At 40.8% G+C, this 20,795-nt stretch overlaps 1 protein-coding gene across 9 annotated transcripts in view; it reads left to right on the plus strand.

Annotated features, from left to right (window-relative positions):
• The window catches only part of CEP128 (centrosomal protein 128), a 208,963-nt gene that overhangs the window by 139,430 nt on the left and 48,738 nt on the right, over window positions 1-20,795 (plus strand). For all 9 annotated transcript variants that reach the window (XM_081935596.1, XM_081935594.1, XM_081935593.1 and 6 more), the window contains exon 19: window positions 16,020-16,069. In XM_081935596.1, the coding sequence (XP_081791722.1) occupies window positions 16,020-16,069 (50 nt within the window). The remainder of the gene's footprint in view (window positions 1-16,019; window positions 16,070-20,795) is intronic.

Below are 20,795 nucleotides of genomic sequence, written 5' to 3' on the forward strand. Positions count from 1 at the left end.
AACAGAGAAAGATATAATTCTAATATAGTTGTCCAATTAACTTGTAAATTTGAGCTTTATACATGCAGTACTAACATAATTTAAATATACACAAAGTTTAGTTTAGATTTCTTTGAAATAATATTTATATTTTGGTGGAATAAACTAGTCAGTCACATGTAAGATGTTAAGAATGATGCCTGATAATTCTGCAGTAGGTTTATCCTGAGCAGGAAGGATTATTCTTACTTGCTTACTTCTTTGTTTATTTTGATGCAAATAAAGATACCCACTTAATCAGAAACTGCTTTCTCCTTGATCTTGATTGAGCAAATGCTATACTTGCCTGTATAGGTAAAGTAATATTTTCCAGAATTCACTTGCATTCTACAGATAACTCCTTGACTTACAACTATTTGTTTAGTAACTATTCAAAATAAGAGCAGCACTGAAAAAAGCGACTTACAACCTATCCTTGGATTTATGATCATGGCAGCATCTCCACACTCATGTGATCAGAATTTAGTTGTTTGACAACTGGCATGTATTTATGACAGTTGAAGCATCTCAAGGTCATGTGATTACCATTTGCAAACTTCTCAGTTGAATTTTGATACCCGGAGTTAATGTGGGAAGCCAGATTCACTGAACACGTACACTAAACGCAAGCTAATTCATTTAACAACTGTAGTGATTCACTTAAAAAGTTGTAAAACTAGGCATGATTCACTCAACGGCCTCATTGCTTAGCAACAGGAATTATGATCATAGAACAAGGACTACCTGTATACTGATTGTAAGCCACCCAGAGTTACCCCGAGTAAGATAAATAAATATACTAGCACCAATCTGAAGTTCAAATTATGTTTATTCAGTAGGAAAGTTGATATTCCTGACAAAGGAATGGAGAAATGCGTGTATTTCAAGTCCAATTACTTATAAGGAGTTATCAAGCGGAAACTATGGGAATTCTTAATTAGGAAAAAATCCCTTTATTGGAAATCAATATTAAAGATGCCACCAAAACATTAACCAGCTCAGCTGTGAAAACTGCTGTATCAGTAAGTGTTGGGATAAATGACATCTCTCCATTATAAGTTTTGTAGATCAACAGCTGGCAAAAATATATGTAAAATAAAGTACATCTGGTTGCAAGGAAGCACAAGAAATATATCTAACAATGAATGTTAGCATAAATCTGCCTTTCAGCCAAGGGTTTAAATTTAAAATGAGCCCCTGGCAACTGTTTTATTGTCAGCAGTGGCTTATAAGAGCCATGCAGCAGCAGTCTAAGTCATTATGAACTTTGCTTATAAAAGTATCCTATAATTGTGGCAGCGTACCAAAAAGAAACCTTGGTAATGGATGCTCTTAATAAAGTCTGTTGCAGTTTTATGAAGTACAGGTAATTGCTGCCGCACAAGGTGCTTAAGAGCTTTTTAGTTCTTCCCAGAATTCACACATTCTGATGAAATTCCATGCAGGGAGAAAAAAGGTCAGGTCATAACATCTTGCTCGGTAGACTGAAATATAAAACTGCAGCTGTGTAAAATGGTGGCTCAGAGAATCCAATTTTTCAAATGCACAGAACCTCTAACAGTAATTGCCCATTCTATTTGATCTTCATGTCTCTCACTGGCCTATCATTCAGTATATTTTCCAAAGATATTTGTTCAAGTTTCTTATGGATGGAATATCTTTGCAGGGATTATCAGGATGGCTGTTTCTAGGAGATAGGGCTGAGACACTTCTGTTCAACCACTTGGCATTGATGCTTGAGATAGCATAAAGTTAAGGCTCTTCAAACAAGTGGATGAAAGGAAGGAGTGATTGGGTAAGATCAGAGCAGGATGAGAACATGAGAAGTTACATCAAGAATGAGTGGCTGCAGCAACAGGCTTGGATTTTTTCCTGTGTGTGATTTTAGCTTTATGTAGTGTTTTTGATTGGTTCAAAATTGGGAAAAGAGTTAGACAAAGCTGTATACTATTGCTCTGCCTATTTAACTTATATGCAGAGCACATCATGAGAAAGATGGGGCTACATGAATCAAAAGTTGGAATTAAGATTGTCGGGAGAAATATCAACAACCTCAGATATGCAGATGATACCATTCTAATGGCAGAAAGTGAAGAGGAACTAAAGAGTCTCTTGATGCGGGTGAAGAAGGAGAGTGCAAAAGATGGTTTGAAACTCAACATTAAGAAAATTAAGATCATGGCATCTGGCTCTTTCAATTCCTGGAAAATAGATGGGGAAGAAATGGAGGTAGTGACAAATTTTATTTTCCTGGGTTCCAAGATCACCGCAGATGGGGACTGTTAGATATTAGCATATATCGCAGCAAGTCTCCTCTCTGGTCCGCCGCTACGGCGGGAAACAGGTATCGTTCTGATTGGTCGAGAGGCGTACCCGATTCCTATAAAAGGGGAACCCTCTGGCCACAGAGAAAGCTGGATCACTACTACTACTAATAAAGAGCTGATAAGTCACTACGTGTCCGCAGTCTGTTCTCTCGTTGCCCGAATCTAACATTGGCGACGAAGGTGGGATCGAGAGACAGATAGGTCGAAGAAAGCTACTTCAGAATCTCCGGATTTGATCCAGCCCAGGAATTCGGCAGAAATTCCGGCAGCCATCTCAGGACACCGCAGCGCGGCAAATTCAAACGAAGAGAAGATGGCGATGCACACTCCACCCGCTCCATTCCACCCAACGAACAAGAATGGAAGGCTTTCATGATTCGTTTCGAGTGTTTTCTCGAAGCGAACGAATACACGGGGATAACAGATGCCCGAAAGAAAAACATTTTCCTCGGCTACTGTGGGCGAGAAGTTTTCAACACGGCCAGAGACCTCACCGCGCCTACTCCGATACAAGCGGTATCATGGACGGCGTTGCAACAGACTCTACATACTCATTACGCGCCAAAACCTTCCCGCCACGTTTGCCGCCAGGAATTCAACACGCGGAACCAGAAGGCGGGAGAATCAATCAACCAATATATTGCAGCCCTACGTAAAGCAGCAACTCACTGCGAGTTCAGGGATCTGGACGAGCATATCCTGGCAAGATTTGTTTGTGGGTTAAGGGACATTTCGCTACAAAAAAGGCTGCTGGCAAACCCAAATTTAACCCTACAAATAGCGCTAAATGAAGCAAGGGCATCCGAGTCAGCGGAAAGATCATCGGAAACCATACAACGCGGATTCAGCGTAAGCCAGCCAGCACCCAGACACACCAGAGTCCACTACGAGGACACCACCACCGACTACGAGGATCCCGAGTTCGAGGACAGTCACCTGATGCGGAGCAGTCACATGAGGCCTGGGGGGAGACCCGGATTCCGTTTTCCGCCCTGCGCAAGCTGTGGAGGGAATCACCCCCGGTCTACCTGTCGGTTCAGGAACGTTGTTTGTTCACACTGCAACAAACTTGGGCACATCGCACGAGTGTGCCGTAGCGAAGTTCCTGCCTCACGGCAGCCGCCTACATACCGCCAACAAAAGCCCAACCCAGGGGCTTGGCGAAATCAAAGAGGGCGCCCAGAGAGAAATCCACAAGTGTTTACCCAGAGAGACAATTCCCAAAGAGCTGAAAGGGCGTATTCCCAGAGAGAGTATACACAAAGAGCTGAGAGAGTGTTCTACCAAGACGCTCAACGAGAGTATTTTCAGGATACAGATGCTGAGATAGAGTTGACCCAGAGAGAGGAATTGCGAACGTATCTCACCACAATAAGTCAGGTCCGCACCAAGCGGCCTAAAAAGCTGAAAGTCACAGTCCTCTTGGAGGGCTCTCCTTGCGAGCTGGAAGTTGACACAGGATCGTCCCTGACGATCATTTCATGGGCATCCATGAAACAGGCTATCCCTAGCCTCAAAAAGAGCCAACTACGTGCACCAGACATCCTGCTACGAGACTACCAGGGGAACCGAGTCCCCATCGTGGGCCAAGGCACATTCCAAATCCGTTTCAAGGACATCGTAGCCCAGCTGCCCGTGACCATCGCCAGCGCACCGTTACAGAACCTTCTAGGACTAGATTGGTTTGAAGCCTTGGGGCTAGAAGTCACCGGGATCAACGCCGTGGAGAACAGCAGCGCTGAGCAGATTTTTAAGGAGTTCGAGGATGTGTTCAGCTCCGGTCTCGGTAAGTATGTGGGTAAACCAATCTCATTCAATTTAGACCCCAAAGTGGCGCCAATCCGACTTAAACCGAGACGAGTGCCTTTTGCACTCCGCCCAAAAATAGATAAGGAGATAGATAAGTTAGTAGAGCAAGGAATCCTTGAGCCGGGGGATCACGCGCGCTGGGAAACTCCCATTGTGACCCCAGTCAAGCCAGATGGGTCAGTCCGCATCTGCGCGGACTATAAATGCACAATTAATGTCGCGCTACAACAAAGCGCATATCCTGTGCCAGTAGTACAACACTTATTGCGCTCGTTGGGGCCAGGAAAGATATTTGCTAAATTAGACATGGCACAAGCTTACCAGCAGTTGCCCGTGGATAGCGCCACAGCGGAGGCCCAAAATATAGTGATGCATAGAGGAGCATTCAAATGCAACCGGCTACAATTCGGTGTGAGTATTGCTCCAGGGCTGTTCCAGAGCGTCATGGAACGACTTTTGCAAGGGATACCGGTAGTCGTTCCCTATTTCGACGACATCTTGGTGTCCGCTGCAAACGAGGAGCAACTATTAAAAAGAGTCAGAACTGTTTTGGCCAGAATCAGAGAAAAGGGCCTCCGCCTCAAAAAGGAGAAATGCCAAATTAATGTGCCTAGCGTAGAATTTCTGGGATATAGAATCGATGGTCAGGGAATACACCCCACTTCAAAGAAAATTAAGGCGATCCAGGACGCCCCCACACCACGAAATCAGACCGAGTTGCAGGCCTTCCTCGGACTACTTAACTTCTACAGCGTTTTTCTGAGACAGAAGGCGACCGTTGCTGAGCCATTACATCGACTACTCCAGAGGAACGCAACATGGAGATGGGGACGATCCGAAGCAGCAGCTTTTGCCGCAGTAAAGCGCCTGCTCATCACTGACTCGCTGCTAGTACAATACAGCCAGACGCTACCGCTGGTATTGACCTGCGACGCATCACCATTTGGAGTCGGCGCAGTCCTTAGCCACAGGATGCCAAACGGGAACGAAGCACCCATCGCCTTCTACTCCAGGACTCTTTCATCGGCCGAGAGGAATTACAGCCAGATGGACAGGGAAGCGTTAGCTGCTGTAGCTGGAGTAAAACGTTTCCACGAATACCTCTACGGCCGCGATTTTGAACTGATTACAGATCACAAACCGCTGTTGGGACTTTTGGCGGGAAACCGCCCCACACCAGTTTCCCTTTCTCCACGCATGACCAGGTGGACTGTTTTCCTGGCCGCGTACTCATACAAGCTAATTCATCGACCGGGCTCCACTCTAGGACATGCAGACGCACTCAGCCGTTGCCCACTTCCGGATCTTTTGCCAGACCCCACTCCCGAGGTACCGGTGTTGTTAATTGACTGTTTGGACTCAGGACCGGTTTCTTCCTGCGACGTTGCCAGGTTCTCTGCTAGGGACAACATAATAAAGCAAGTTCAAACCTGGGTTTGGAGGGGATGGCCGAAGGGAAACGTGGGCCCGGAATTCAAGTTATTTTGGGGAAAACGTGATGAGCTTTCAGTGTTGCAAGGTTGTTTATTGTGGGGGGATCGAGTTGTTATTCCGTATGCGTTACGTAGAAATGTATTAGAGGCATTACATGTGGGGCATCCGGGGATCGTTAGAATGAAGGCGTTAGCAAGAAGTTACGTTTGGTGGCCCAACATGGACAAAGAAATAGAGGAATGGGTGGCCACTTGCGATCCATGCCAGGAATCGAGACCAGCGCCCCCGGAAGCGCCCGCCACAGAATGGGAGAAGCCTAAAGCACCCTGGTCGCGAATACACATCGATTTCGCAGGGCCAGTCCAAGGTCAGACTTTCCTTATAGTTGTGGATGCATACTCCAAATGGCTAGAAGTAGTCCTAATGACTTCAACCACGGCAGAGGCAGTCATTAAGGTTCTACGGCGACTTTTCGCCACTCATGGCCTGCCCGACCTACTGGTCTCCGACAATGGGCCCCAGTTCACGGCCATGCAATTTGAAACGTACTTAGCAGGTCAGGGAATTCGGCATGCCCTCGTCGCGCCATTCCATCCGGCATCAAATGGACAGGCGGAGAGAATGGTGCGATCCGCAAAAGAGGCCCTCGCTAGGATGGGTCCAGGCGATTGGCAAACACGCATTGACCATTACCTACTAATTCAACATATTACCCCCAGCGCAACGACGGGTAGGAGCCCCGCTGAACTGCTCATGGGCCACCGTCTATGGTCTCACCTGGACCGTCTTCACCCAAATTACTCTGCCACAGCGCCCCCAGACTCTACAAGCAAAATTCGGAGTTTTAGCATAGGGGATTCAGTATACGCCCACAACTATGCAGGGGGAACATTGTGGATGCCGGCAAGGGTCATTGGCATCACGGGTCCACGATCATATCTGCTAGAGCTTGAAGATGGACAAAATTGGAAAAGGCACATCGATCAACTACGGGGTCGCCTGGCACACTCAGACCTGCGGGCTGACGATGAAAACTATCTGCCAGCACAAAGTCAGCCACTCGAGAGCCCCAACACAGAGAACCACGACACCTACGAGCCCAGGGTAGAACAAGAGGTCGAAAGAGAAACCGAACAACGCCAAAGCAACGAAAATCTGCAGACCCCCGAACGCGAAGCAGAGAAAGCAACCGATCCTGAAACCACTCCAGATCAACCAGAACTGCGACGTTCTACCCGTGTAAGGCAAACACCAACGTATCTTAAGGACTTTGTAACCAACCGGAATGCGCCGTCTAAGAGGGGAGGGGTGTTAGATATTAGCATATATCGCAGCAAGTCTCCTCTCTGGTCCGCCGCTACGGCGGGAAACAGGTATCGTTCTGATTGGTCGAGAGGCGTACCCGATTCCTATAAAAGGGGAACCCTCCGGCCACAGAGAAAGCTGGATCACTACTACTACTAATAAAGAGCTGATAAGTCACTACGTGTCCGCAGTCTTTTCTCTCGTTGCCCGAATCTAACAGGGACTGCACCCAAGAAATTAAAAGACGCTTGCTCTTGGGAAGGAAAGCTATGGCAAATCTAGACAGCATACTAAAAAGCAGAGACATCACCCTGCCAACAAAAGTGTATAGTCAAGACTATGGTTTTCCCAGTTGCAATGTATGGCTGTAAAAGTTGGACCATAAGGAAGGCTGAGCGCCAAAGAATTGAAACCTTTGAACTATGGTGCTGGAGAAGACTCCTGGAAGTTCCTTGGATTGCAAGTAATCAAACCTGTCAGTCCTAGAGGAGATCAACCCTGACTGCTCTTTAGAAGGCCAGATCCTGAAGATGAAACTCAAATACTTTGGCCACCTAATGAGAAGGAAGGATTCACTGGAGAAGAGCCTAATGCTGGGAATGAATAAGGGCAAAAAAAGAAGGGGATGACAGAGAATGAGGTGGCTGGATGGAATCACCAAAGCAGTAGGCGTGAGCTTAAATGGACTCCAGAGGATGGTAGAGGACAGGAAGGCCTGAAAGAACATTGTCCATGGGGTCGCAATGGGTTGGACACAACTTCATAACTAACAACAACAAAATGTTTTTAAGGTTGGAATATAAGCCATCCAGAGTATGGTATTTAGATGGGTCACTATAGAAATGCAATAAACAAACAAATGAATGAATGAATAACAGTTCTAGAAAAAAAATGAACTCTCTCTAAAAGATCAAGTTTATAGTTTTGGAATGTTTCTAGAGCAAAGTGTGCCTTTAGTATCCTCTGTACTACAAAGTTCCTTTTCAAACCTTAGACCAGAATAAGAGTTGAAGATCACACCTCTTAAAGTTCTAAGGTTTGAGAAACACGCCTTAGACCATATATTGCTTTCAGTTTTACCTTAAGAGAGATAATTCTGCCATAGTAATCCTATGCATTGGAAATTTATACCAAAGAATGTTTGGGAAATTTAGCTTGGAATATTGAAGCAAGTGTAAGGAACTGGATGATGCCTGCAAATACTGTACCAGTTTTACATGATGCTCACTGATCCCATGTTTTTTTTAAAATTACCTTGACGTATAGCTAAAAAATTATAAAGTCCTTCATAAATTGGGACTATAGTATCAGAAAGAACACCTCTTCCAGTTTGTCATCTTCAGGGGCTCTGATTCAGTTAGCTGATTGCTATCTATTATTTTCATTCTGGTATTCAAACAATTATTATTTTCCATGTTGGCTCATAGTAACCTTCCCACAAAATGAGAATGATGTCTGCTATCAGGCTTATAGTTAAGACAACATGACCCAGAATAAGAGGTAGGAATATGGAAGGGACATGAAGGGGCCAGATCTTAAACGGTCAGAGCAAATTTTAAGCCAAATTGTATTTGTTGACAATTGGATCTTCCATAGCTGGTATTTTGGCTCAGGTGTTAGTCAGTTGTTCCTTATCTCTGGTCAAACTTCCTTACAATAGAAATACTGCCACTCCTCTCCCCAGGCCTACAGAAATTGTCACTAGATTTGAATGTTCTAGGAAGTAGGGATGAAATGGTTTCCCTGCTCTTACTCCAGGTGATGTAAGATTTAAACACAGGATATTGGGTGGTAGACAAGATCAAATCTTTTGATAATAAATAGCTAAATCTACAACAAACCTATTAAAAAAGTCAAGAAAGTAAATATAAATGCAAGAAAGTAAATATAAAGGCTATACTTCTGGGAAACAGAGCCTTTAACGGGTTTTATGGCTTTAGTCCAGGTTACTTGAGGGACCGTCTTACCCATTGGGATTAGTCCGTACCACTCATGGTGGCAGAGGAGGCATGCTGTGGGTCCCGTCAGCCTGATTATTCTGTCTGGTGGGATCCAGGAGAGGAATTTTATAACTAAACAAGCAATTAAATAAATAGTTGTAAATCCAGATCATGTGACCATCGTTAGATGCAGTGATGCTGCAATAGCCACAGTTTGCAGATATAACTGGTGCAAAGATCCATAAAATTTCAATTACATGAAAGCCTGAACAGATTCTTTATGTTAACTCCTTTGAGGTATCTTGATTCAAAAATTGTTGTTCTGTGATGCACCCGTTTGTCCAATTGAAGTTGGACTGGTCCATGCACCAGTTGAAGTTGAATGGAAGCTGCCTGGCAAAAGTTGCCATCTGCCATTTAGTTGTGAGTCCAGGAGAACTTCTAACTCATGAACCTACTCTTTCTGTGGTAGTGACTTTGTCCAGAATAATTTCCAGAACAGATGTTACAAGTTGTCACAATGTTTATGGATAATAAATGTCTTGATAGTATTTAATCCAGTGTTGTTTTGCACCAGCCAGTCACTGGCTCATTTAACTCCTTAATACTTTGACACATGAAGCTGATTAAATTCATCTATCACATTAATCTATAATTTGGTTGTTTTAGCTTGTTTTATTAATCCAACCTTGTTCTTAGTTGACAAAACATGGCAAAACTAATTTTGATTTGCTACAATATGAAAACCCATCCAGTAATTGAGACATTTTTATAGATGTTATAGCTCTGTGTATTATTGTGCATAAGAACATTTCATTCTAGACTCTTTGATGAGCTAGCATACATATATGTGTAATATACAAATAGCATTCTATTTAAGGAGTAGGATATCATTGGTATAAATATGTCTTGTAGCGATGTAAATGTGAAGATTAAGTTGTGATGAAAAATAAAATTTGATTTATCTTTATTAAAATATTTATAGATGGCCTTAAGTCATAAGACTCTCAAGATGATATAAAGGACATTTTAAAACATTTTTAAGTAACAACTTTAAAAACAGAACTAAAATCTTTAATGAAATTAAAGTAGATAACAGTTCTTAAAAGACCAAAGGAGAAGAAAAGAAATGATTTTTCCTTCTAGCAGAAGTTGAGCAATGGAGAGGCTAATCTACCATCTCAAGGTTCATTAAAAAGTTGGATTTGCACATGGCTTTTCTATCTTGATAAAATTATGAAATAAAGACCTTAAAAGGCTGTTTCCTAAGCATACAAATCACTGTTGGCAGCATATGAAGAATTTAGCTGTGCAATGTAATGAGAAGAATTTCTAATTCATTCGGTACAAAGAGATCTGATCAAAATGAGTGTATCCAACTTAACTCCTGCAGAAGAATGAGAGCTTATCTTTGGAACTTTGGAAAAGTTTAAATACATCCCAGATTGTTACCAAGTAATGCTTGCTCAGCGTATCTTCTGAAGTGCGCAGGTATTCAGGACCGTGTGAGTAAGTATTCTGAATCGCAAAGCATGTTGTAATTCATACCTTTTTGACAGGCTCAGCAGAGTTTTACAGATATAAGTTGTATTACTTTATCAGATCAAAGTTATAATATACTAATGAACAATCCATTTTCAGCCTATGCTGCTCCAGTTTGTACAGAACCAGCATATATAGGATAAAGGAATCTCTTCTCTAAAATTTGTTGATTTGATTCTACTTGTACATATTTGGTAGATTTACAGAAAACCTTTGGAGGCAAATAGCAATGATTTGTGACATGTGCTATAGAGTCCCATGTCATCAAACCTTACAATGGCCTGTGAAAATCTCATTGCTTTAGCACTTGGGAATTTGTCTGCTGACTGTCATGTTGTTTCAGTGTCTGACACAAACCACAAAGAGCATCCTTTCTTCTAAAATGTTGTTTTTACTTTTGTCCTATAACTTTCCCACTGTAATCTCTGATCAAGAGATTGAAGCCACGGGTGGCCTAACCACTTGAGTTATCCTGTTACATACCAATTAGTGGCAGTGACCAAGGTGTCTAAATTATGCACAGGAATTAAAATATTGAAAGCAAACTAGTAGCAAGGGCTCTATTTTGTGGATTGTAGGATTGTTTAACATTTGATTCTGTAATTTCTACACATTTTAAGTTGGTCTAGGTGGATTTAAAATTTAAAAAAGGAACAACTGAAGCACATGTGATTTATTTAAACTAACTTCTGCTTAAACAAGAGATTGTTATAGCAGTACTTGTTTTGTACTGGCTATTTACTTGCTTTTTATTATATAATAAAATAGGAAAAGTGCTGAAAATTGTTTTTTGATCGCTGTACAGAGATTGTCCTTCTCAATATTTGTCAATTTATTTTTGCACTCAAGATTTTAATCTAATTTTGTATGGCTGGTGTACAATTTGATCTGTGTTTTGCTGTGAATATATAGAAAGGCTATCCATGTTTAATGATTAGTAAGGATTATTTCTCAGCTGAGGGGTTTTTTTTTTACGATTTTCTAGTATCTAAGTAAAGAGAAGATTATTTATTTGTTTGTTTATATTGGGGGAAATTGCCAATGTACTTGGAAAGCTGTAATTCTACTTCATAAGAATGAAAAAGGACACAGCAAAGGAAAAAGGTGCTGTCATTCAGCATTTCCTGTCGGAATAAATACCTTGACCCCAATATGAAAAAAAAAAACCTCAGAACTCAGTCTTACATTATAGACGATGCTCCTTAAATATCTTAAGTGAAATATCACATAGGTCTGAAGTGAATTTGTTCTCTGATTATAGTATTTACATTCATTGTAATGTGGCTGTGGGACACATTTGTTCAGCAGTGGGGCCAAGGCTTTTGAATGTTTTCTTATTACAAGATCTTTTTAGGGACATTATCCATAAGTTTGGTAAAGATGGAAAATTTACTCATGCAACCATTCTCTTCCCTCTACAGTAATAGTCAATGCATGTAAAATTACATATTTTAATATTTTTTTGTGTCAAGGCTCAGTATAGCAGAACATTTTTATTTATAGTTGTATATGAAAAATCCAGGAACATCAACAATAATTTATTAAACCTGCATGCTACCTGATTGTCAATGGCTCTGAGAATGCAGACACACACACACACTCACATACACACACAATAAATGCATGCACACATTTATTTTCAAATGGAATAATAAGCAAACATTTTCCCCTGTGTTCATAATTTGTTTTCTGTTTTTTTTCATGCTGTGTGTTGTGTTGAATTCAGGTTATACTTACTTTCAAGTAAATAGAGTAATAAGTCTCTCTCTAATTTGCTATTTTGGCCAATCATAGTTATGTACCAAAGCTAAAACTGTTTCTTTGTTCTTTAAATTCAGTAGGATTTAGCTATTCAGAAACATCTTCCTTATCTCTTATTTGTAAACATGTAAATTCAAACACTCCAGATTTGCAACCTAACAATCAATTGTATTTTTTAAAATTTCCTCATCTTTCTCTTCCATTTCATATACAACTAGCTGAATACCCGTGCTCCGCTACGAAACTATGTGATCGGGCGTGATAAATCGACACTTACAGTTTGAAAATTAATGAGTAGTTACCATCGACCTCTCCTCTCCCCTTCTCTCCCTTAGACTTGCCCCCCAGAAGCCTCCCCTATCCTATACCTTTCTCTCCCTCAGCTTTACCCCAGAAACCTCTCAATCTTATCAACTTCTCTCCTTCAGGTTTGCCTCACAGAAGCCCCTCCTATCTTATCATCTTCTCTCCCTCAGGCTCCTCTCCATTTAAACTCCCAGCCAGCAGGGCCAATGAGTCACGTGCTGGCCACCCCCACGTCCACGTTTTCAGGTTGGGAGAGGGATAGAACGTCTAACTCCTTAGCATCAAAGCGTGCTAATAATAATTATATACAAAATACTAATGCTCGGATGGCTATTTCAAAAAATCCTTTGTTACCAAGCACCTAGAAGCCTAGAGGAACATATGTGCCAAATTTCAAGTTTGTAAGCTTTATGGTTCTGGAGATTTCATGATTCCTGTGTGAGTGTCTTTGCATTTATATATATAGATAACTTCCTTGCTAACAAGGAAAGCTCACCTTTGGTTCACAGGAATAGGCTTAACATACTATCTCAATGGCTTTCCCAAATATAATCACAGTACTTTAACAAAATTCATTAGCAGATTAGCTGTTGTTTTCATTTCTAAATAAACCAAAATACGTACTTATTCTTTAGTCTGAAAATCCATCTACTTTTTTTTTTTTTGGTTTTTCAACATTTATAGGGAAAAGGGTAAATGGACAGGTATACAAATTTTGGCAGTTGCAAAATGTGGCAGGCGTCCCTCCCTCCATACTCATAGTATACATTTATATATAATGCATTGGTATATAATTGATTACAATCAGCATATTAGTTCTATTACTAAATTCAATCAGATTAGACATTACAGTATAAAATCCAGATATAATTCCATTATCACTTTCGGTCAGTTTATAATAATATGATTTTCTTGTTTATTTTTGTGATCTGAGTCTTCTTGCTATTGCCCCATCTCCCTCCACTGGCAGAGCTCTGGCCCCTCCCGTGTCCTGTGTGTCCGTTGTAGTGTCTTGTGTTTTTTCTAGGAGTGTTTTGTTTTTTTCCATAAAGGCCTGCGCCTCTATGGGTGAATTGATTCTGATTCTTGTCTCCTCCCAGAATATCAGCATACCTTCAGGCATCAACCATCTAAACCACACCCCTTTCTGGTATAATTTATTCGCTAATTGCGAATAATTCTTCCTTTTTTCTCTAATCTTCTTAGGGATCTGCTTCAGAATGGTTATCTCCCTATCATGGTATGTCAATGCTTGCCCCCTTTGTACACCCAGAATTTCATCTCTTGTGCTTTTTCTAAGAAATTTAATGTGAACCTCCCTAGGTACATTGTGTGTTCTAGCATAAGCTGAGTTCACTCTATAAACCAGGTCTATATCCCACCCCATCTGTTGTTTTTCTTTGTGTGTGTAGTCAGCCAGGATGTTTGTCATGATGTCCTTTATGTTTTCCCCATCTTCTTCTATAACATTTTGAAATCTAAGGTAATAGGACATTCTCTCAAATTCTATTTTCATCTGTTGGATGTCAAGATCTTTGTTCCCTTTCTGCACAGCTTCTACCCCCCCCCTCACCTCCTCCACCCCCCCTTCCACAAGATTCAGTATTTGTGAGTTCTTATATATTTGGGCTTGGTTTTCTTTAATTTCATCTTTCATTTCCCTTAGCTGTTTCTTAATTTCCTCCTGGCCCTGTAGAATTTGTTGAAGCATTTGTTGAAAGTCCATCTCTGTAGTCTTAGGTTGCATCAGTTCTGATATCTTTGACTGTGTGGCTGGACTGGATGTTGCGGATGTTGGAGCAGAAGTGGCAAAGCCAGGTTTTCCAGGAGGTGGTCTTTTAGATGTCATCCTTTATAACGTTAGAAGTTCAGTCCATAAATAAGATAGACAGTTAGAAAAGAAGGGTAGCCAGGTGAGTCTCGGGAGCAGAAGAGCCAGGCAGAAGAGAGTCTCTCTAATAAATCTGGCAGTAGATAGAAAATTTCCCCTAGGAAGTTTAAAAAATACCAATCCACAAGAGATTCCTCTGGGAGACACGGAGACAAGGACCGGAAGCCTGAATTTTAAAGGTGGAGTCAGGTTTCACAGTTCATAAAGACAACGGAAGTGTGCCATCTTGCCCTGCCAGTTTTGGGCACAGAGGCATAACAAAGTTTTAAAAAGTTCCAAAAGTCCTCAAATCATAGTAATATGTAGAAATAAGTTGAAGAGAAAATCATCTCAGCCTGGGTGAGGCTTCATTCGTTGGCTCTCCCCCCTCCTCCTTCCCCGGGGGCTGAGAGCAGAATTGTTCCTCGCCGCTTGTCCAAGGGGGGGGGGAACCCCCCTCCCTCCAGCCGTGCCTCCAAAATGCTCCGAAAGTAAAAATCTTTTTTAAAAAGCTGAATAGTTCTTCATGCAAAGTAGGGAATGAAGAGAGAAGCAACCTCACCGCCCTGCAGCCGCTTCCTTCTATTGTTGCATTCTCCAGTCGGCTTATAGCGAGGCGCGAGGCGCAGAAACGCGAAGCGCCCTCCGAGCTTGCTCCCCGGTGCCTTGGGCGCGCGAGGGACCTCCCGCCGGCTGCCGCCGCTGCAGGAGTCCTCCGCGATGCCGCCCCTCCAGCAGGACCCCTCTGCGGGGTGTCCTTTGCCCCCCAAGGAGTGGGGAAGCCCACCGGGGAGCCGGAGCGGGCAAAGAGCTGCCCGTCGCCGCCGCCGCCGGAACCGGAACTCCAAAATCCATCTACTTTTATGATTTCTAAAAAAAATGGGGATTAAAAGAAGACATGGCCTTGGAATGGGGGAAATGCAGTATGTTAGTACCTTGAGCATAGAGTTCTAGATGCTAGATACTGCTTTTTGTAGCAGTTGCAAGTCAGATAGAGAAAAGTTCTGATTAATTGATTGACTTCAATTAAAGAACAATTGCTTAAAGGATATTCAACATGTTAGAAGCCAACAGTCTTTCAAGAACTAGTTCTGCAAAAAGCAGGAAAAAGAAATTAAAATCTCTAAATGCCCAAATCATTTTCACCTCTTTAACTGTCTGAACAATTCAAATCCATGACTAAAAGTGACACTATGTTTTTATTCATGGGTGTGAATGTGTGAGTAAATTAAAATTATAACTGAGGAAGCAAATTGATATGATCATGTCAGACATGAAACAAGATTTTCAATGGAAAAATTGATGATTTGATTACTGTTTATAAAAAGAGATTGAGAAGAAAACTCTCAACTAAAACTGGGTGTTAGCCTACGCTGGCTTTTAAATGAATAAGCTGAATTGTTAGGACATCATAGTGGTATAAAAGGAAGAACAAGATGTGTCACTTGTTACTACTGTCTAATGCTCAGCAAATAAGTGCAATATTATACATATAACCTACCAATATGAATACATCTATTTATAAATGGCACAACTGTCACTGATTTGAAATTATTCTATTAGTATTTTTGAGTTATTTGCCTGAGATTGTGTGGTTGTGTTCCAAAATGTTTTTAGTTTGTGAGTAAGAGAATCAGTAGCATTATCAGGTCATAAGGCATATTCTTAGCCTCATCCTAAAATGTTTTATTTTATTTTTTTATACAGATCTACTGGAAAAGACTATCAGGAAGGAAGAAGAAATATGTACACTTCAGGTATTTTCATGAATTGGATTGTACTCAGTGGTGAGATTCAAATAATTTAACAACTGGTTCTGTGCCCTAATGACTGGCTGGGTGGGCATGGCTGGGTGGGTGTGGACAAGGGGCATGACAGCACTCAGCCTCCTGCAGCACTCTGCTAGTCAATTACAAGTGGGGGTTAATTACAAAATGTGGACTTTGCTTTATGACATCCAGATCCATCAAGCAATTAGTGTGAACTGCACAGAAAATTCACTTTTGTTATGATGAAATATCCCCAAAGTCAAATGTACATTAAATGTAGACTTTTAGCTACACATCTTCCCAGCAAACAGCAAATTTTGAAGCTCCATGTAAAGAGGATTCATTTTAGGATGAGTAACCAACCAACTTTCCTTGTTGGAGATTCCTAAAGGAATGCTGGGGAACTCTGTATTTTAAAGAACATTTAAGGGAGGGGTGCAGAATAGCCCTTCTCTGCCTGAGGCTATAGGCACCTGGCACCAATCAAAACACTGTTTGTGAAGCAACTGATCAACACAGACAGGATAAGCCACTAGTATATAAAAATAAGAGCAAACTCCACTCCCTTCTAGTACTGATGATATTACCTAGTTTGGAAATGAAACATCTGCAAGAAAACCATCCAGCTCAGAGAGCACCAAAGATCCAACAGTTCATTCCTGAGCTACAAATATTCTCTTCTATCGATAAACACTTTTTGTTTAGAGGGACTCAGAGCCTGCCTTATAAGAGATGGCTCCCAGTGGATTTCATTCTAAATTAGAATAAAATAGAATAGAATAGAATAGAATAACAATTGGAAGGGACCTTGGAAGTCTTCTAGTAAAACCCCTTGCTTAGGCAAGAAACCTTGCATCACTTCAGACAAATGGATATCCAACATCTTCTTAAAGACTTCCAGTGTTGGGGCATTCACAACTTCTGGAGGCAAGCTGTTCCACTGATTAATTGCTTTAACTGTCAGGAAATTTCTCCTCAGTTCTAAGTTGCTTCTCTCCTTGATTAGTTTCCACCCATTGCTTCTTGTTCTACCCTCAGGTGCCTTGGAGAATAGTTTGACTCCCTCTTCTTTGTGGCAACCCCTGAGATATTGGACACTGCTATCATGTCTCCCCTAGTCCTTTTCATTAAACTAGACATACCCAATTCCTGCAACCATTCTTCATATGTTTTAGCCTCCAGATGCCTCCTTTCAACTTGGAAGGTCTGACTGAACCTTTTTTAAACTGGTAGTCACACGGTCTTCTTTTGTTGCCCTGCACACAGGAGAACGGAGCTGGAAAGCAGATTAGTGAGGGAGTGGTAGTTGCTCTGGAATGGGGTAGAAGTGAGGCTTTTGCATTGTTGGGGGCAATATACTGACTGTAAACCATTAGAGAGGGCTGTAAAGCAGTATATAAGTCAAAGTGCTATTGCTATTATGATGGCTCTGGAATGGGATAGAAGTGAGGACTTAAAAACTGAACTTAAAAAAGTTTAGTCAGACCCTTCCAACTTTTGGGGGAGAAAAAGAACAAAGAGCAGAAGAGAATGGAGCTGGAAAGCAGGTTGCTCTGGGATGGGGTAGAACTGAAGATTTGGCATTATGATGGATCTGGGATGGGGTGGAAGTGAGAATTTTGCATTATAATGCAAAGTCCTCACTTCCTTCCTATCCAAGAGCAAAGTTAAGGCAAAATCCTCACTTCCACCCCATCCCAAAGCAAAGATAATGTAAAATACTCACTTCCACTCCATCCCAAAGCAACGATAATGCAAAATACTCATTTCCATGTGATTACCAGTTTTAAAAAAAAAAATCAGTCAGACCTTCCAACTTCTCAGGGGGAAAAAGATCTTGCAAAGTTGGAAGGTCTAACTGAACTGACTGATCAGCCTTCCAGCTCATCGGCTCATCCAGTCCTTTGCTGCCTCCCAGCTGATCAGCGTGGCTACCAGTCATACCCCTATATCCTCCCCCCCCCCCACGAATGGCAACCTCGGTGCGTGGGGTGGGGCGAGCCAGTGGTGGGAACAACCAGTTTGCTGACTACGCAAAAAATTAACGAGATTCGGCCAAACCGGTGCTAACCAGATGAATCCCACCACTGACTGTACTGTGATGCCTATTAATAGGAGGTAGACTGTAAGGCTTAGTGATATAAAGTACCCTCCTGTAACACTTTAATCTAAAAGTCATCTTAATATATGCTGCTTGGAACTAAAAACCCAGGATTTCATTAGTTATCTGAATGTTTCCGAGCCCAGATTTAATTCCCCAGCCTAAGAGCCTAATGATATATTTTAAAACAACATGTCTGAGCTAGATAGTACTTCCCCACATCCTACCTTTTAACCTTTACAGATTAAACTATGACTACCCCAAACTACTTGTTTCACAAAGTGTTTCATTGTGGTTTGACAATGATGGCTCAGCACTTGGACTGGGTGAGTATTGGTTTCTGGTTGGAAGCCAATAATTATGTAATAAAGCCAACTTAAGCAGCTTGTAGAATTTCCCATGTGTTTTTAGAGTTTGCTGTTATCTATATCTGAGACCACAACTGAAATTTAGGTTGTTTTCCTGCGGCCTTTGGGTAATGGATCCAACCCATCAACAAAATGAGATTCCCCCCCTCTCTACACACACATATACATAAGCAAAACTGTATGTAATTATTTTGGAAATTCACACACCTTTACACACACACACACAGAGTTATATTGATAAGATTGTTTTATGTGGACGTGTTAAGAACAGAACAGACAACATTCTTCTGAAAAAAAAAACCTAAAATCATGTCTTTAAAATATACGAATATAATATTAATATACTGTTTTCTGGCAGTAAGAAAAAATTTCCTTAGCATTTTTAAAAAATCTAGAAGATTGTTTTTGCTTTCAAAATCACTCTTTCTAGCAAGTTTCCATATTTATTTCTCTAATAGCTGCATAAAGGTTATATTTTAACTCTTTGCATTTTCTTACACATTAGTAAAATGTAAAGGTTGAATTGTAAACTGAGAAATTCAGTAATCATTTTTTTTCTTTCGTTTGACTTATATGTGTCACCATTTTATCAACACAGTTGAAGTTATATTCAAGCAATCTGTCTTGTACTTTTGGTTTTTCCTGCCCAGGTGAAAAACCTTGTTTTTTTCTACATTAAATTTCATTTTGTTGGCTAGGGCCCATTGTTCAAGTCTGTCAAGATCTTTTTGGATCCTGAGCTTGTCTTCTGGGATATTGGCTATTCCTGCCAGTTTAGTGTCATCTGCACATTTGATGAGTTTCCTTTATATTCCCTCATTTAAGTTATTTATAAAGATATTAAAGAATACTGGGCCTAAGATGGAACCTTGTAGTACCCTGCTGCTTACTTCCCTCCATGCAGATGTAGGATGTATCATTAAGTAAAAGTCTGTGGGGATTCTCCGTTTCCTTTGGGACATACTTGTTGAGTACGGTTTGTCAGCCAGTTATGAATCCATCTGGTGGTGATGCTGTCTATCCCACGTTTTTTAAGCTTACCAAGAAGTAGGTTGTGATCTACCTTGGCAAATGCCTTGCCAAAATTTAAATATACTATGTGTACAACATTTTGCTCGTCTACTGATTTAGTCACTTTGTCAAAGAATGAAATAAGATTGGTTTGGCATGATCTGTTTTTAATAAACCCGTGCTGGCTACTAGTTATAACTTTATTTGTTTCTAGATGTTCACAGATTTGTTTTTTGATTATTTATTCCAGTATTTTCCCAGGTATTGATGTTAGGCTGATTGATCTGTAGTTTCCTGGGTTTGTTTGTTCTTTTCCAATCCTCTGGTAGTTTCCAGGTGCTCCAAGATTTTTTAAAGATATGATGCAATGGTTCTGAGATTATATCCACCAGCTACTTCAGAACTCTGGGATGTAATCCATCAGGTCCCAGTGATTTATATTTGTCAAGGTTAGACAGATGTTTTCTTTCCATTTTTTTTGCTTATTTTAATTTTTAGTTCTGGTCTGTCTTTTACAGTTATGTTTTTGATATTTTGGGCAATAGTTTCTTTTGTGTGAAGACTGATGCAAAGAATGAGTTAAGTAGCTCTGCTTTCTCTCTGTTGCTTGTTACTTCCTTGCCATCTTCTTTCTTTAGTGGACTGACTGCTTCCTTGACTTTTTTGTTGTTATTTGTATGTTTAAAAAAACTGTATTATCTTTATCTTTATTATTATTTAGTAACTTTAAACTGATACTTTTAAAAATTAAGAGAGGATCAAATATCCCATTTCAATTTGATTTTCATAAGCTGTGTCTTTCTTTTGACTTCATGTGATCTGTCTCCTAGATAATTTATTATACTCAAAGTTATTTTCTGAATCTCTTCCAAGCTATTAACAGACCTCTTACCCAGAATTGTATCCAGGCTTCCCTCTGAGGTCTTATGAACACTGGATACAGCCACTATAATTACTTCCCAATTTTTGAAAGCAATGTAAGCTGCAGTGCTGTTTATTTTTTTTCCATTCTAGCACATAGTCATAATGTTATTCTTTCTAACCTCTAAATCAGACAGATGGACAGACTGACTGACTGACTGAATGAATTAACGTCACTCAAACTGCAAGGATATATAATATATACTTTTATTTTGTTGTGTACAGATTGAGCATGCATTTATTGAGCATGCATTTATTGAGCTATGTATGCAAGATTATGTGCAGTCATAACAGTGTAAATATACACTATATT

This window comes from Natrix helvetica (assembly GCF_964273705.1).
Source record: "Natrix helvetica genome assembly, chromosome: 1".
NCBI lineage: Eukaryota > Metazoa > Chordata > Lepidosauria > Squamata > Natricidae > Natrix > Natrix helvetica.